General features: G+C 40.9%; 1 protein-coding gene across 1 annotated transcript; it reads left to right on the top strand.

Annotated features, from left to right (window-relative positions):
• Nucleotides 1-413: 413 nt before the first annotated feature.
• On the top strand, nucleotides 414-12236 carry LOC122754792 (6-pyruvoyl tetrahydrobiopterin synthase-like). The gene is made up of 3 exons (XM_044003245.1): nucleotides 414-419; nucleotides 1200-1279; nucleotides 11834-12236. Exons 1-3 carry the CDS (start codon nucleotides 414-416, stop codon nucleotides 12213-12215), a joined length of 468 nt encoding a protein of 155 aa, XP_043859180.1. The 3' UTR covers nucleotides 12216-12236.
• The last annotated feature ends 1558 nt before the right edge of the window (nucleotides 12237-13794 follow it).

Here is a 13794-nt window from a genome sequence, read left to right as displayed (position 1 = left end):
GTTTCTTATAGCACAATAGTACTCTATCACAATCATATGCCACACCTTGTTCAGTCATTTCTCAACTGATGAACATCCTTCTTTGCCACCACAAAAAGAACTGCTATGAATATTTTTGTACATATGGGTCCTTTTCCTTGGGTCTCATTGGGGTACAGATCCAGTAGTGGTTATTGCTAGATCAAAGGATATGCACAGTTTTATTGCCCTCTAGGCATAGTTCCAGATTGTTCTTCACAATGGTTGGACCAGTTCACTACTCCACCAACAATTCATTAATGTACCTATTTCCCTTCACATTTTCTTGCTCTCAAGAGACTTACATTTTATAGGGAGAGAAAATATTTATAGATATAAGCATATACAGAATAAATACCAAATAAATCCAAGGTAGTTAGGGAAAGAGTTGAAGTATGGCGGTAAATTTTATAACAACTGGCCCTCTGAAAAAACAACATACACATATCAGGCTTTAAACTTTTTTTTTTTTTTTTTTGCAGGGCAGTGAGGGTTAAGTGACTTGCCCAGGGTCATACAGCTAGTAATTGTCAAGTGTCTGAAGTCGGATTTGAATGCAGGTCCTCCTGAATCCAGGACCAGTGCTTTATCCACTGTGCCACCTAGCTGCCCCCAGGCTTTAAACTTTAATCTGCATTATTAAAAATTTCCCCACTACTTTCTTAAGATTAGACAATCAACAAAACAATCAAGCCCTGGGATTTCTAGGGGGTGTAAATGCTCACACTGAAAATCAGTCTTGTGAGCTGGCTCCAGCAAACCAGGGAAGGAGGTCACTAGCAGCCAGTGGGGATTAGGAAACCTTCATGTAGGAAGTGGTACTTAAGCAGTGACTTGAAGGAAGTAAGGGACTCTACAATGTGGAGGAAGTGCATTCTGGGCATGAGGGACAGATAGCCAGTATAGAGAGACACAGATGAGAGATGGAGCTCTTTGTGTGAGGAATCACGAAAAGGCCTATTTGACTGGAGGGTGGAGTGTGGGAAGGAAAGTAATGTATAATGAAACTAGAAGGGTACACTGGGGCTAGGCTGTGAAGAACTTTAAGAGCCAGAAAAGTTTGTTTTTATCTCAGAGGCAATAAAGAGCCATTGGGGTTGACTGTGTACGGCTACTTTGTAATAGGAGTACTACATGGTCAGGCTTGCATTTGAATGTAGTGGGGCCTTGCACATGTCCAGATCCCACAAGATGCTGGCACCCATGTGGAAGACTCCAGGGACCTGCTTCTGGGAGAAGGCATGCTGCTTTCTCCTACTGTGTGAGTAGGAGTAGCCTTTTGCAATTAGCTTCAGAGTTGGAACAGGCTGTATCTTTAAAAGCACCCGGTTGGGACAGTTGCTTCATTCTTTTCGAGGGCATCTCAGGGAGGGTGGAGGAGGAGCTCGGTCAAGGTCCTGTTCACCTCCGCTGTGAACTATGTCCTGAGCTGTGTGGGGGTAAGGTTCACCTCCCTGCCCCCTTGGGCTCTGTGGCCCCTAGAATCATGGTTGGGGAATTTATTGGTCTTGTTCTTTTCATTTCTAGGTGCAGGTGGTAGAGGCCCTGGACATAGGAGCATGAGCCACAGTGACCTTGAAGTCAGGATTCTAGGTCTCATGCAGCTGAGAAGCTGAGAATCCAGGGTACCTGTGCCTCAAGCCCAAGGGAAGCTTTGGACTTGGAACTTGGTGGGACTGTACTATATAGGAACTGATTTAAGCCATGAATGTAATTCTCCTCCACTCTTCAGAGACTGAGATGGTACAAGGGGGAGGTTATGCCTCCCGGGAATTTGGGGAGTGGTAGTGTTAATATGTCTGTTATTGGGGCAGCTAGGTGGTACAGTGGATAAAGCACTGGCCCTGAATTCAGGAGGATATGAGTTCAAATCCAGCCTCAGACACTTGACACTTATTAGCTGTGTGACCCTGGGCAAGTCACTTAACCCCAATTGCCTCACCAAAAAAAATAAAAGAGTTCATTGCAACAGTCCAGGAGAGAGGTAATAAGGACCAGAGCAGAGGTGGTGGCTATGGAGAAGTAAGAAGGAGCGGGATGTAAGACAGGCTGTGGAGGCTGAAATGGCAGGATTTTTCAACTGATTAGATATGTAGGATAAAACAGAGTAGGGTGTTCAGGATAACAACACTGAGGTTTCAAATGTGGAAGCCTAGAAAGATGGTGGTGTCCTCAATGGATATAAAGAAAGAGGTTTGGAAAAGGTGTGGGTCTGGAGGAGAATGATAATGAGTTCTGGTTTGGAGATGCTGAGCTTGAGATGACTTCGGGACATACAATTTGAAATGCCTAATAGTCAGTTACAGTTTCTATAACTCAGGAAAGACATGGAGTCTGGCTGGACATATGGCTCTGGGAGTCATCTGCATGGAGATGATAATTGAACTCATGGTAACTGATAAGGTCACTCAATGAAAGAGTGAAGAGAAAAAGAGAAAGCCCAGGACAGAACCTTGGGGGTATACTGGAGTTAGGAGACGCAATGATCATCCAGCAAAGGTGTCCTGGAAGGAATGGTCAGACAGAAGAGAGCAAGAATGGTGGTGGTGGTGGTGGTAGTGGTAAAAAGGAAAATCTCTTTGAAAAATAGATGGGAGTGATGGGTATGTTTGTACCCAGTAGGGAAAGAATCGGTAGACAGGGAATGACTGAAGATTAGAAGATAATTGAGGGGCAGCTAGGTGGTGCAGTGGACAGAGCACCGGCCCTGGAGTCAGGAGTACCTGAGTTCAAATCCAGCCTCAGACACTTAACACTTACTAGCTGTGTGACCCTGGGCAAGTCACTTAACCCCAGTTGCCTCACCAAAACAAAACAAAACAAAACAAAAAAGAAGATAATTGGAGGGAAAGAAATCTCCTGGAGAAAAGCCACCTTATTATCAGGGTCTGGAGTAAAGGAAGAGGAAGTGTGTGTGTGTGTGTGTGTGTGTGTGGCGGGGGGGGGGGGGGCATCAAGGAGTTTTGAGATGAAGAAAAGGGGAGAAGAGGTAAAGTAGGAGTAGGAGCCTTGAGCTAAGAGAGCAGGGGGGAAGAGGAGGTGTGGGAGGCTTGAGGAGAGGTCTGGAACAGTCTCTGTAAGGGGTGAGATAAAAAAATCTATCAGGAAGCAGTAAGAGGATTGGTTTACTAGGGTGAAGGCCCAGTGGAAGTTGGATAATATACGGAGCATGTCCAAATCTCCTAACATGGAAGCTCTCTGCATTCCTCTGCCACATGAATGAGAGTGGTCTCCTTTGATCGTCTGCATGGCCAGAACCCAGACTGGGACAGGCTTTCTCTTTCCTCCCTGTTCCTTCCTGCTAGTCTAGAGAGGGAAGATCACAGTTGCCTCACAGTAGGGGTGCCATGACCTGAACTGGTGATAGGGGAAGGACTTCCTTCATCTGCTTTCCCTTCTCCCCCTTGGCTCTAAAGCTCCTCTTGGCCTGGGATTTCTGTTTCTGTTTTGTGTCATCTCAGGTGAGATCAGTCATCCCCTCCAGACCTGGAGTTTGAACTATGACAGCCTTGGAACTAAGCTTCCAGCTGGGACGTTGCAGCCAGCCAGCCTGGCAGGGAAGCCCAGAGAAGCCAGGGCAAATAAAGGAAGTTTGGACTTAGAATTTGTGACTGTCTTCTATAGGAACTGAGCTAAGCTATGAACCTAATCTTATTCCCTTTCTGAGAAACTGAGGTGGTACAGGGGGAAGTACCAAGCCACATGCATTGGGAGAGTGAGTTTGTTTGTTTGGAATTATACCTTTTGAAGTAAATATTCCTTTGTAAAAGTTAATATGACTGTCCAGTGGTTAAGTGAAACTGGGGTGTACTACACTTTAGGGTGTACCATCAGTGGAGGCTGGAGCCATTTGCAAAGGGCTTAGATATCCCCATACTCTTTAATGAGTTAGATTTTTGTTTGTTTTTTGGTTTTTGCAGGGCGATGAGGGTTAAGTGACTTGCCCAGGGTCACACAGCTAGTAAGTGTCAAGTGTCTGAGGCCGGATTTGAACTCAGGTCTTCCTGAATCCGGGTCAGGTGCTCTATCCACTGCACCACCTATCTGTCCCCTTATCCCCATACTCATTTTTTTTTCTAGGACAATGAGGGTTAAGTGACTTGCCCAGTATCCCCATACTCTTTAAGGGTACCAGAGAACCCAGGAGAGGGATGGAATGTAACATATCTGTCCTTCAGGCAGTGGGGGCCATAAGTAGTCAGTGTCATACATGAATAGAACCGCCCATTAAAAAGTTAAAAACCCAGTCTATCACCTGGATTTTATTCAATAGGGTAGTATAGAATCAATATTTAGAAACTTTTTTTCCAAGTGGGAGGCTCTTTTTAAAAAAAGATAAGCTTTTATTTGTTTTCTGTTTTTTACATCACCATAGTATACCATGTATCCCTTCTCTCTCAGTCATCCTTTATGACAAATATTATTGTTTAGAGAGGAAGAAAAAAAAAGTCAGTGCATTGAAAAAGTTTGAAAACATGTACAATCATCACCTTTGGACATCCCACCTCTACAAATGGGTAGGATGGGGTATTGGGAGGCTCTTGATAAGAACCAAAGAGCCCCTTCAAAAGCAAAGACAAATCACACAAAAATATCAAACCTAAACCTGATATTATAATATGGGTTGACTAACTTTCCCCTGCCCCTGGATTTGGATTGAAGAACAGAAAAATGCAAACAAAAACTGAAGGGTCAGGCTCCTTTAAGTGGATAAACTACAGGCTGGTATTATGAAAGGCAAAGGGGACATTAGTTGGGGAGTCATGATAATTATTGCAGTGGGTGGGAAATCCTGAGCCATTGGACTTTGGTCTTGTGTGCCAGGCAAGCAGAACTGGCCCACCTAATTGCTGTGTGCAGTGGCTTCATTCGGCGGCTCAGCTGGGTGGAGTTCTGCTCTGGGAAGAGACATTCATTTTTAGCTACCTTACCAGATTGCTACTTTTCACTGTGGAGGCATAAATCAACATAATGACTGTAATCTTAGGATGAGGAGGCAGTTACTCTGGGACATCTCTGGCTACTGCTGCCAATTGGAACATTCTACCTGAGATTGCTGGTTAGCACTGAGAAGTGACTGGAGAGGGTCAGCAAAATAGAAATGATTTTATTCTTTTCCCCAGCTTTATTTTGCAGGATAGCCTCTCAGATTTGAGGTGGAGTTGTGAATTCCCCAATCTATTGTTTGTGGAAAGGAGTTATGGAAAAAAAAAGTCATCTACATTTAGAAAGCTTATGCAATTCAATTAGGACTTCAACCCCATGCTAGTTTGACAGCTGTTCATGTACCTGGGTCTCAAAGGAGAATTTCAGTGGACACTACTCTCAACCTTTGGTTTATTTTGGCTCAGAAATGTGTCCTGTGGAGAACTTCAGAGCTGCCCATAAGTGAAACCAGAAACTACACAAGGATTTGGTGGTTATTCAAAGTTCAGAATGAGAGCTACATTTTTGCACATGGCCAATGCAGGAATTTGTTTTGCTTGACTATACTTATTTGTTACAAGGGTTTTGTCTTCCACTCTTTTTTTAATGGAAGGGGTAGGGTGGTTGATGAAAGAGGGAGGTGCTAGTTGTAGGGTTGCCTCCCCTCCTTTTTTTGAGAGTCATTGAAGAATTTTTTTAAAAAATACACAGAAAAAAAGGAAGGTCAGAAGGAAACAGACAAAAATGGTAATTTTGAAAGTTATACCTTAAATTTATTATATATTTAAAGGAAAAATAAGCTGAATGTAATGGAGATTCTCAGGTTTATATACAATCCATTTTTTCTGTTTTCCTTTCTACAGGGAAATATTCATCTTATTTGTTGTTTGCTAAGTTTAGAATGTTTTTAAATGCATCCATTATCTTCAGCAAAGTGAACAAATAAACTTGATCTAATAGCTGACATTTATATTTACATTTACAAAGCATTTTGCAAGGCATTGTGGAGTAGTATATAGGGAGCTTCCTTAGGGTTTGGGGACCCTGGACAAGTGACTTAACTTTTCAATGCCGTAGGCAACTATTAAAGACTAAGTTGAAGAAAAGGGACCCATCTGAATTAGTAGACTTTCCCATATCAGTGAAATCACTTGATAAATATGATTTTAGTGAAATATGTTTATATATATATATATATATACATGCTTCTGTTAGCATGTGGAATCTATCCTTACTTTCAGGAAGTGAGTAGCATGTTTCATGATTGGTCCTCTGGAATTATAGTTGGTCATTGACTTTATCAGCATTTTAGTCTTTCAAAGTGTTTTTTTCTTTACAATGTTGTGATTGTGCATTTTCTCCTGGTTCTGCTTATGTCACTCTGCATCAGTTCATACAAGTCTTCACATCTTTCTCTGAAACCATCCCCTTCATAATTTATTACAATATAATATTCATATACCATAATTTTTTCATCCCTTCCTCAAACGATAGGAATGCCCTGTTAGTTTCCAGTTCTTTGCCATTATAAAAACAGCTGCTTTAAATACTTTTGTACATATGGATCCTTTTTCTCTTTCTTTGATCTCTTTGGGATATTAAATTAGTTGATATATTGCAGGGTTCAAGATTATAAATACTTTATTAACTTTTTGGGTACAACTTCAAATTGCTTTCCAGAATGGCTCTCTTGATTACCAGCCTGATTTATTTTGCATGAAATTCTCCTAAATTGTGGAAATAACTTGACCTTGTGTGACTGAGGGTTGGAGTTGGTGGGAGTGTTTTGAATTCCTTCTTTGAGAGTTACTCATCATTCTAGAATCTCTTTAGAATCAACTCCACAGGGGCAGCTAGGTGGCACAGTGAATAAAGCACTGGCCCTGGATTCAGGAAGACCTGAGTTCAAATTCAGCCTCAGACACTTGACACTTACTAGCCGTGTGACCCTGGCCAAGTCACTTAACCCCCATTCTTCCACCAGAAAGAGAGAGAGAGAGAGACAGAGAGAGACAGAGAGAGATCATCCAGAAGACTACTTGAACTAATGCAAAGTGAAGTGAACAGAATCAGGAGAACACTGTACACAGTAACAGCATATTGTAACAATGATCAAATGTGAAATATTTAGCTACTCAAATCAGTACAGTAATCCAAAACAATTCCAAAGGACTTATGATAAAATATTCTATCCACCTCCAGAGAGAGAACTGATGAACTATGAGTACAGGTTGAAGCATACCTTTTATACTTTCTTTAAGTTTCTTGCTCTTTATTTTATTTTATTGCAGCATGGCAAATATGGAAATGTTTTTATGACTTCCCACATATAATTTATATCATACTGTTCACTTTCTCAATGGGTGGGGAAAGAGAGAATTTGAAAATAAAAATTAAAAAAACCTCTGAATGTTAAAAATAAGGACAAACAACTAAATAGTTGGAGGGGGGAGGGGAAAGATAGCCAGGAAAGCAGCTTGTGGTTCTGAACCAACTCTACCCCTAGATATGCAAAAATTTAGGGGAGCAGATAAATATGAATTTGTTTTGGTACCCCTCTGTGGGTGGCCTCACGGCCACTTCTCCTGCTCCCCTCAAGGTAGAAATTAAAGTCACCCTTTTAGAGGGAAGAGATTATTTCCTTAAAATATGTCCCACAAATGTTCACCAAGTCCTGAAAAAAAAAAAGCCATTTGAAATAAGAATAAGCCACAAAAAATTACTGAAATTACTTTTGGGTGCATTCTCCCCAAACAGAAGGAACCTCCTCTCCTCCTATCCCATTTCCTCAACTAGATCTCATTCTAAATATCTTCTAGTGATTCAACATTGTTGGAGCCAGATTATATTAAGTGAGAAATACCCAGCTGAATTCTGACAAAGAAGAAGAAAAGGTCTGCTGAGAAAGAAAGTTCTCATCTAGTTTTATAGAATGTTAGATAGTTGAAAGTATAGAGTACCCATTATTTCCAGTAGTTGTTAAAGGAGGTGTAATGACATCTTAAGAGAAAGAATTCTAGGTCAAGGACTTTCTGCACAGAATTTGAGTCTGTGCTTGGGCATATGGTGATAGGCCAGGATGGCATACCTGGCTGAGGTCAAGGAGAATTGCTTTGTTGTGAAACCCTATCTCCCATCCCAGGCTGCTTTCAGATGACTTATGTTTAGACCTATTTAGTTTTGTTTGCCCACCAGTCTGTTCTGGTGTTACAAACACAAGATCTTCTATGAGCTCTTTCAACAAACCAAAGCATTTGAATGTTCATCCAGTCCTGAAAAAAACCATTTGAAATATGAATAATTTCTTTCTCTATTTCTCTGAAGCTCTTCTACCCCACAGGAAGGATTCATTCAAACGGTGAAGTACTTGGCTTGGGGGCGGGGGTGGGGGGTGGGGAGACAGGCTGAAGAGAAGAAGGAAAAGGAGACTACAGGCCCTCCTTCATTATTATTTCTTTTCCTTTCCCCTAGCCCCAGCTGTGAGAGTCTCTGATGAAAGCCCCAAATCATTACACATCAGCCTCTTTATGAGGTTTCCCAGGGCACCATGTTGTGTCAAAACCAGCAGTCAAGCAGCAAATTACGGGGCCGTCTTCCTGAAGTCTCACCACATTAATAATGATAGCAAAAAGGTGAGAGTGACACTCTTTAGACCCAAACTGCTCTGATCTTCTGAGCTAGAGCTAACATGCTTTCCATGAAAATCACAGCTTTTTGACAATAAAGAAGGGAGAAAGCCATTTTGGTTACAGGAAACCCCCGCCCCATACTCTTTTGCCAACGCCCCCCAAACACCCCACCCAGAAAGCAACTCAACATTTAAATTTTCTTTCCAATCTGTTGCTAAAAGGGTTATAGCACTTTCATTTTCCCCCCTTCCTTGCCAAATGTTAGCATCTGGGATTGGCTCCCGGGGTGGGGGTGGGGGGTATAGCATATATAATATAAGCAATGGCGGTGAAGGTCCACAGATTGCTCTATGGACAGGCATAAAATCAGAGCCCCTGCTCCTCCAGAGAATTATGGAGGGAAATTGTTTCCCATTCATTATGTCAGCCTTTATAGGCAGCCACATGCAGATGGGGTATGACATAGCTTGGGCTCAATGTATTTATTGTGGAGGTATCTTATTTGCTTGTTAAACATCAATGAGTGACAGGAGATCTGTCATTGAAGGTTTCACAGAGAAAACTGTACAAAAAAATCATGGAGAATTAATTATATATGTGTCCCTTTTATTTTCTATGAAGGACAAGAACACTCTAAGTATCATTTAACACTGCAAGAGAGCATAGTGTTCCTCAGTGAGAAAAAAGAGGAAGGTAGAGTTGCATGGGTATCTGTCAGCTATGTCTAGTAAGAATTTACGTTCATTTTTCCTTAGTTTTTTAAAGCCTCAAAGCTAAACAAATATGTGAATTTAAATGACCCCCCCCAGTCATTTCTGAATACCCCATCTTTTGCTCAAAATACCACCCTAGCACTTTTTTTTGGCGGGGCAATGGGGGTTAAATGACTTGCCCAGGGTCACACCGCTAGTAAGGGTCAAAGTGTCTGAGGTCAGATTTGAACTCAGGTACTCCTGAATCCAGGGCCGGTGCTTTTATCCACTTCGCCACCTAGCTGCCCCCACCCTAGCACTTTAAAGATTCATTATTTTTCATCCATGTGCTTAATTTTTTTCTATTGATAACAGATTATTTAAACCTCTTAGAAGATGAGCGTTTATCTCCCCTTTCCCAATCTCTCCCTGCCTGGTGGCCTGCTCTCTGGTGATGAGCCTTTCCCAACTCAGCTAAATTGATCCTCAGATAATTTACTGTAGTCAGTTGCTGGGCCCATCTTGGAAGCCTTTTCCAAATTTGTAGGCTCTTCCACAGGACACAGCTCCAATGGACTAGAGAAAGTTTTTATTTTTCACATGGAATTCTTTTTTCTTTTAGGAATTTTAACCAAGAGGAGGCAGCATGGTATAGAATTCTGGGCTTACAATTAGGATGGCCTAGACTAAATTTAGCCATGTGATTCTGGGTCACTTAACTAGACAACTCTTTAGGATTGTAAATTGCTAGTCTGCATTTGTGGAAGAAATCTCCATGCCAGGAGTTCCCTTTGGATGAACTCACATGACATAACCTCCCATCCCCTCCAAATGATTTTATTTTGTTTGTTTTTGTTTTGTTTTGGCAATTGGGGTTAAGTGACTTGCCCAGCGTCACACAGCTAGTAATTGTTAAGTGTCTGAGGTCAAATTTGAACTCGGGTCCTCCTGAATGCAGGGCCAGTGCTCTATCCACTGCACCACCTAGCTGCCCCCCCTCCAAATGATTTTAACAAAGCCTCATACAGATTTAAAAATAGCTTTTATTAGCTTCCATGTAACATGATGTTAGAAACACAGCTAATATCTCAAATAGTGTTGTGCAGCTCGCAGCTCAAAAAATCCAAGCAGGCAGCAATGTGGTTGAAGGTGTCTTTACTCATCTTGAAAAAGGGACACTCTTCTGAATGTGCCAGAGAGTACACTAAAGTGAGGTCCTGCACTCCTATTTATACCCACTAAGGATTCCTCTTTACCAATCACATTACTGTTCTCATTTACATACAGCATTACAAAAACAACCAATCACAGCATATAGTACCAACTTCCCATATATGGCAACTATAAAGACCAATCATGGATAGAGCACTGGCCCTGGAGTCAGGAGTACCTGAGTTCAAATCCGGCCTCAGACATTTAACACTTACTAGCTGTGTGACCCTGGACAAGTCACTTAACCCCAATTGCCTCACTAAAAAAAAAAAAGACCAATAAGATTGTATCAGTTGACCAATCAGATTGTGACGCTAGGCCTTAACCTTATTCTGGGCAAGAATGTCCCCATTCCTCACTAGAACAGTGCTGTGTTAACATATATAACCATACATAACTTATCAAGAAACAAAACTTAAGTCAGGATTTGAACATTGGGGTCACATGGGGATCACCTCATGCCCCTCAAGGTGAACTCCCAGCTTAGCTCGGCTCCTACAAAGTGCAGGTCCCGTTCCAGGCCCTCCTTGGGCCTAAAGCCCAGGGGCCTCAGCTCCTCAGAGCCTTGTGTGCTGGGTGGCCCCCTGCTGGGAAGCTTGGGCAATGAAGAGGTGGGACTTGAAACTAGATTCACTCTATGTCTCTAGGGCTCTGAGAAGAGTCCAAATATGGTCTTTTCTCTCAATGATAAGATGTACATAGAGACAACTGAGATTTTCTGATGTGTCCATGATGTAGACTGAGTACTTGGTTTGCATTATGTCTGAGTATATCCCACAAACCCAGAACGATTACCACACCACAAAGAGATGTTAACGGAGGACCAAAAACACAATCAAAGGGTAGATATTAGTCTTTGACAATCACTTCCACAGTTATCAGGTATTCTCAAAGAGATCAAGGGCCAAGTATATGACCTTAGAATCCTAAACCTCAGTCTAAGACTGCTCCTTTGAGACATACATGCATATATGTATATTTGTGTACATATATGCATAATATACCCATATATATCCTAATACTATCTCTAAATATTCATATTTATAGATGGATCTATGTTGATATCTGTGTGTATATCTATCTTTATACATATGAGGAAAGAGAGTGAGCTCTTATAATTCTTACTCTACCCTTTTACCCAGCAATATATCTATATCCCAAAGAGATCATAAAAGAGGGAAAAAGACCCACATGTACAAAAATATTTATAACTGCTTTTTTTGTGGTAGCAAAGAATTGGAAATTGAGGAGATGTCCATCAATTGGGGAATGGCTAAACAAGTCATGGTATATGAATGTAATGGAATACTATTGTACTGTAAGAAATGATAAGCAGGGGGAGTAAGGTGTAAGAAGACTGGAAAGCAAATCCCTCAGTGATGAAAAGAATCTGAAGCTGTTTGGGAAATGTAATAATCCCAATGGCCATGGACATAACTATAAAGTTCTGGTGACCATACATGGAGAGATTGATCCTGTTACGGGGATGGTCAAGAATCTGACAGACCTGAAAGACTATATGGAGGAGGCAATTATGAAACCCCTTGATCATAAGAACCTGGACCAGGACATACCTTACTTTGCAGATGTCGTGAGCACAACAGAAAATGTAGCTGTATATATCTGGGAGAATCTTCAGAAAGTTCTTCCTGTGGGAGTCCTTTATAAAGTCAAAGTGCATGAAACTGACAAAAACATTGTTGTCTACAAGGGAGAGTTATCAGGCCTTGGGGATTAGTATTACTATTTTAACCTTAAATTCATGGCTAATCTTTTGGGAAAAGAACTTTATGTATTGAAGTATTAATAAACTGCTACACAGATGCTACAAAAAAAGAAATGATAAGCAGATGGATTTCAGAAAAACCTAGAAAGACTTACATGAATTGATGCTGAGTGAAATGAGCAGAACCAAGAGAACAGTGTACACAGTATCAACAACATCGTGTGATGATCAACTGTGATAGACTTAGCTCTTCTCAGCAATGCAATGATCCAAGGCAATGCCAAAAGACATATGGTAGAAAATGCTCTCCACATTCAGAAAAAGAATTATGGAGTCCGAATGCAGACTGAAGCATACTATTTTCACTTTTGTTGTTTTTTTGTTATTGTCCTTGTTTATTCTTTCTCGCATTTTTTCTGATTAATATGGAAATATGTTTAACATGATAGTAATGTATAACATGTATCAAAATGCTTGCGGGCCTCAGGAGTGGGGAGGGAAGGGAAGGTGGGAGAAAAATTTGGAACTCAAAAAAATATCTTTACATGTAATTAAGAAAAAATTAAAATTGAAAAAAAAATGCTCACACTCATGAGCACATCCTTAAAAAAATTCCTACTCTGATGCCTCATTGTGATGATCCTAAGTTGTTGAAGTTTATGCCAACTCTGGCAGGCTCTATGATGACTTGGAAGCAGTTGGAGAAAAGGCCCAGTGATAGGCTGTAAACCTCTCTTCCCTCTGAAGACCAGCCTATCTAAATGTATAGAGTTTCATGACTAGGTTGGATTGAAGAGTGAATTTTAACCACAGCAGCTCTAGAAGACCATCTACTGAACTGCAGCAGAGTTGCAATCTAAGTTGATGGAAAGAGTACCCACACAGATAAATCCAAAGATGCTTTAAATATATGTATATATTGTTTTGTTTTGTTTTGTTGTTGTTGTTTTTTGTTTTTTGGGTTTTTTTGCGGGTCAATGGGGGTTAAGTGACTTGCTCAGGGTCACACAGCTGGTGTCAAGTGTCTGAGGTCAAATTTGAACTAGAATACTCCTGAATCCAGGGCGGGTGCTTTATCCACAGCGCCACCTAGCTGCCCCTTAAATATATTTTTTAATCATAAAAGTATTTCATTATTTTCCAGTTACATGTAGAGTTGGTTTTCGACATTTGTTTTTATAAGATTTTTAGTTCTAAATTTTTCTCCCTCCCTTCCCTCCCCTCCCCAAGACAGAAAGCAATCTGATATAGGTTATATATGTACAATCACATTAAACATATTTCTGCATTAGTCATGCTGTGAAAGAAGAATCAGAACAAAAGGGAAAAACCTCAAAAAAACAAACAAACAAAAAAAGTAGAAACAGTGTGGTTCAATCTGCATCCAGATCCAATTCTGCATCCAGATTTTTTTTCTGAATTTGGAGAGCATTTTCCATCATGAGTCCTTTGGAATTATCTTGGACCATTGTATTGCTGAGAAGAATCAAGTCTGTCACAGTTGATCAAAACACAATGTTGTTGATACTATGTACAATGTTTTCCTGGTTCTGCTCATCTCACTCAGATGTTTTAAATATTGAAGGATTAG

The sequence above is a fragment of the Dromiciops gliroides genome, chromosome 4, assembly GCF_019393635.1.
Source record: "Dromiciops gliroides isolate mDroGli1 chromosome 4, mDroGli1.pri, whole genome shotgun sequence".
NCBI lineage: Eukaryota > Metazoa > Chordata > Mammalia > Microbiotheria > Microbiotheriidae > Dromiciops > Dromiciops gliroides.
Note: the sequence above shows the minus strand (reverse complement) of the source record. Positions and strands in the feature narration are given on the sequence as shown.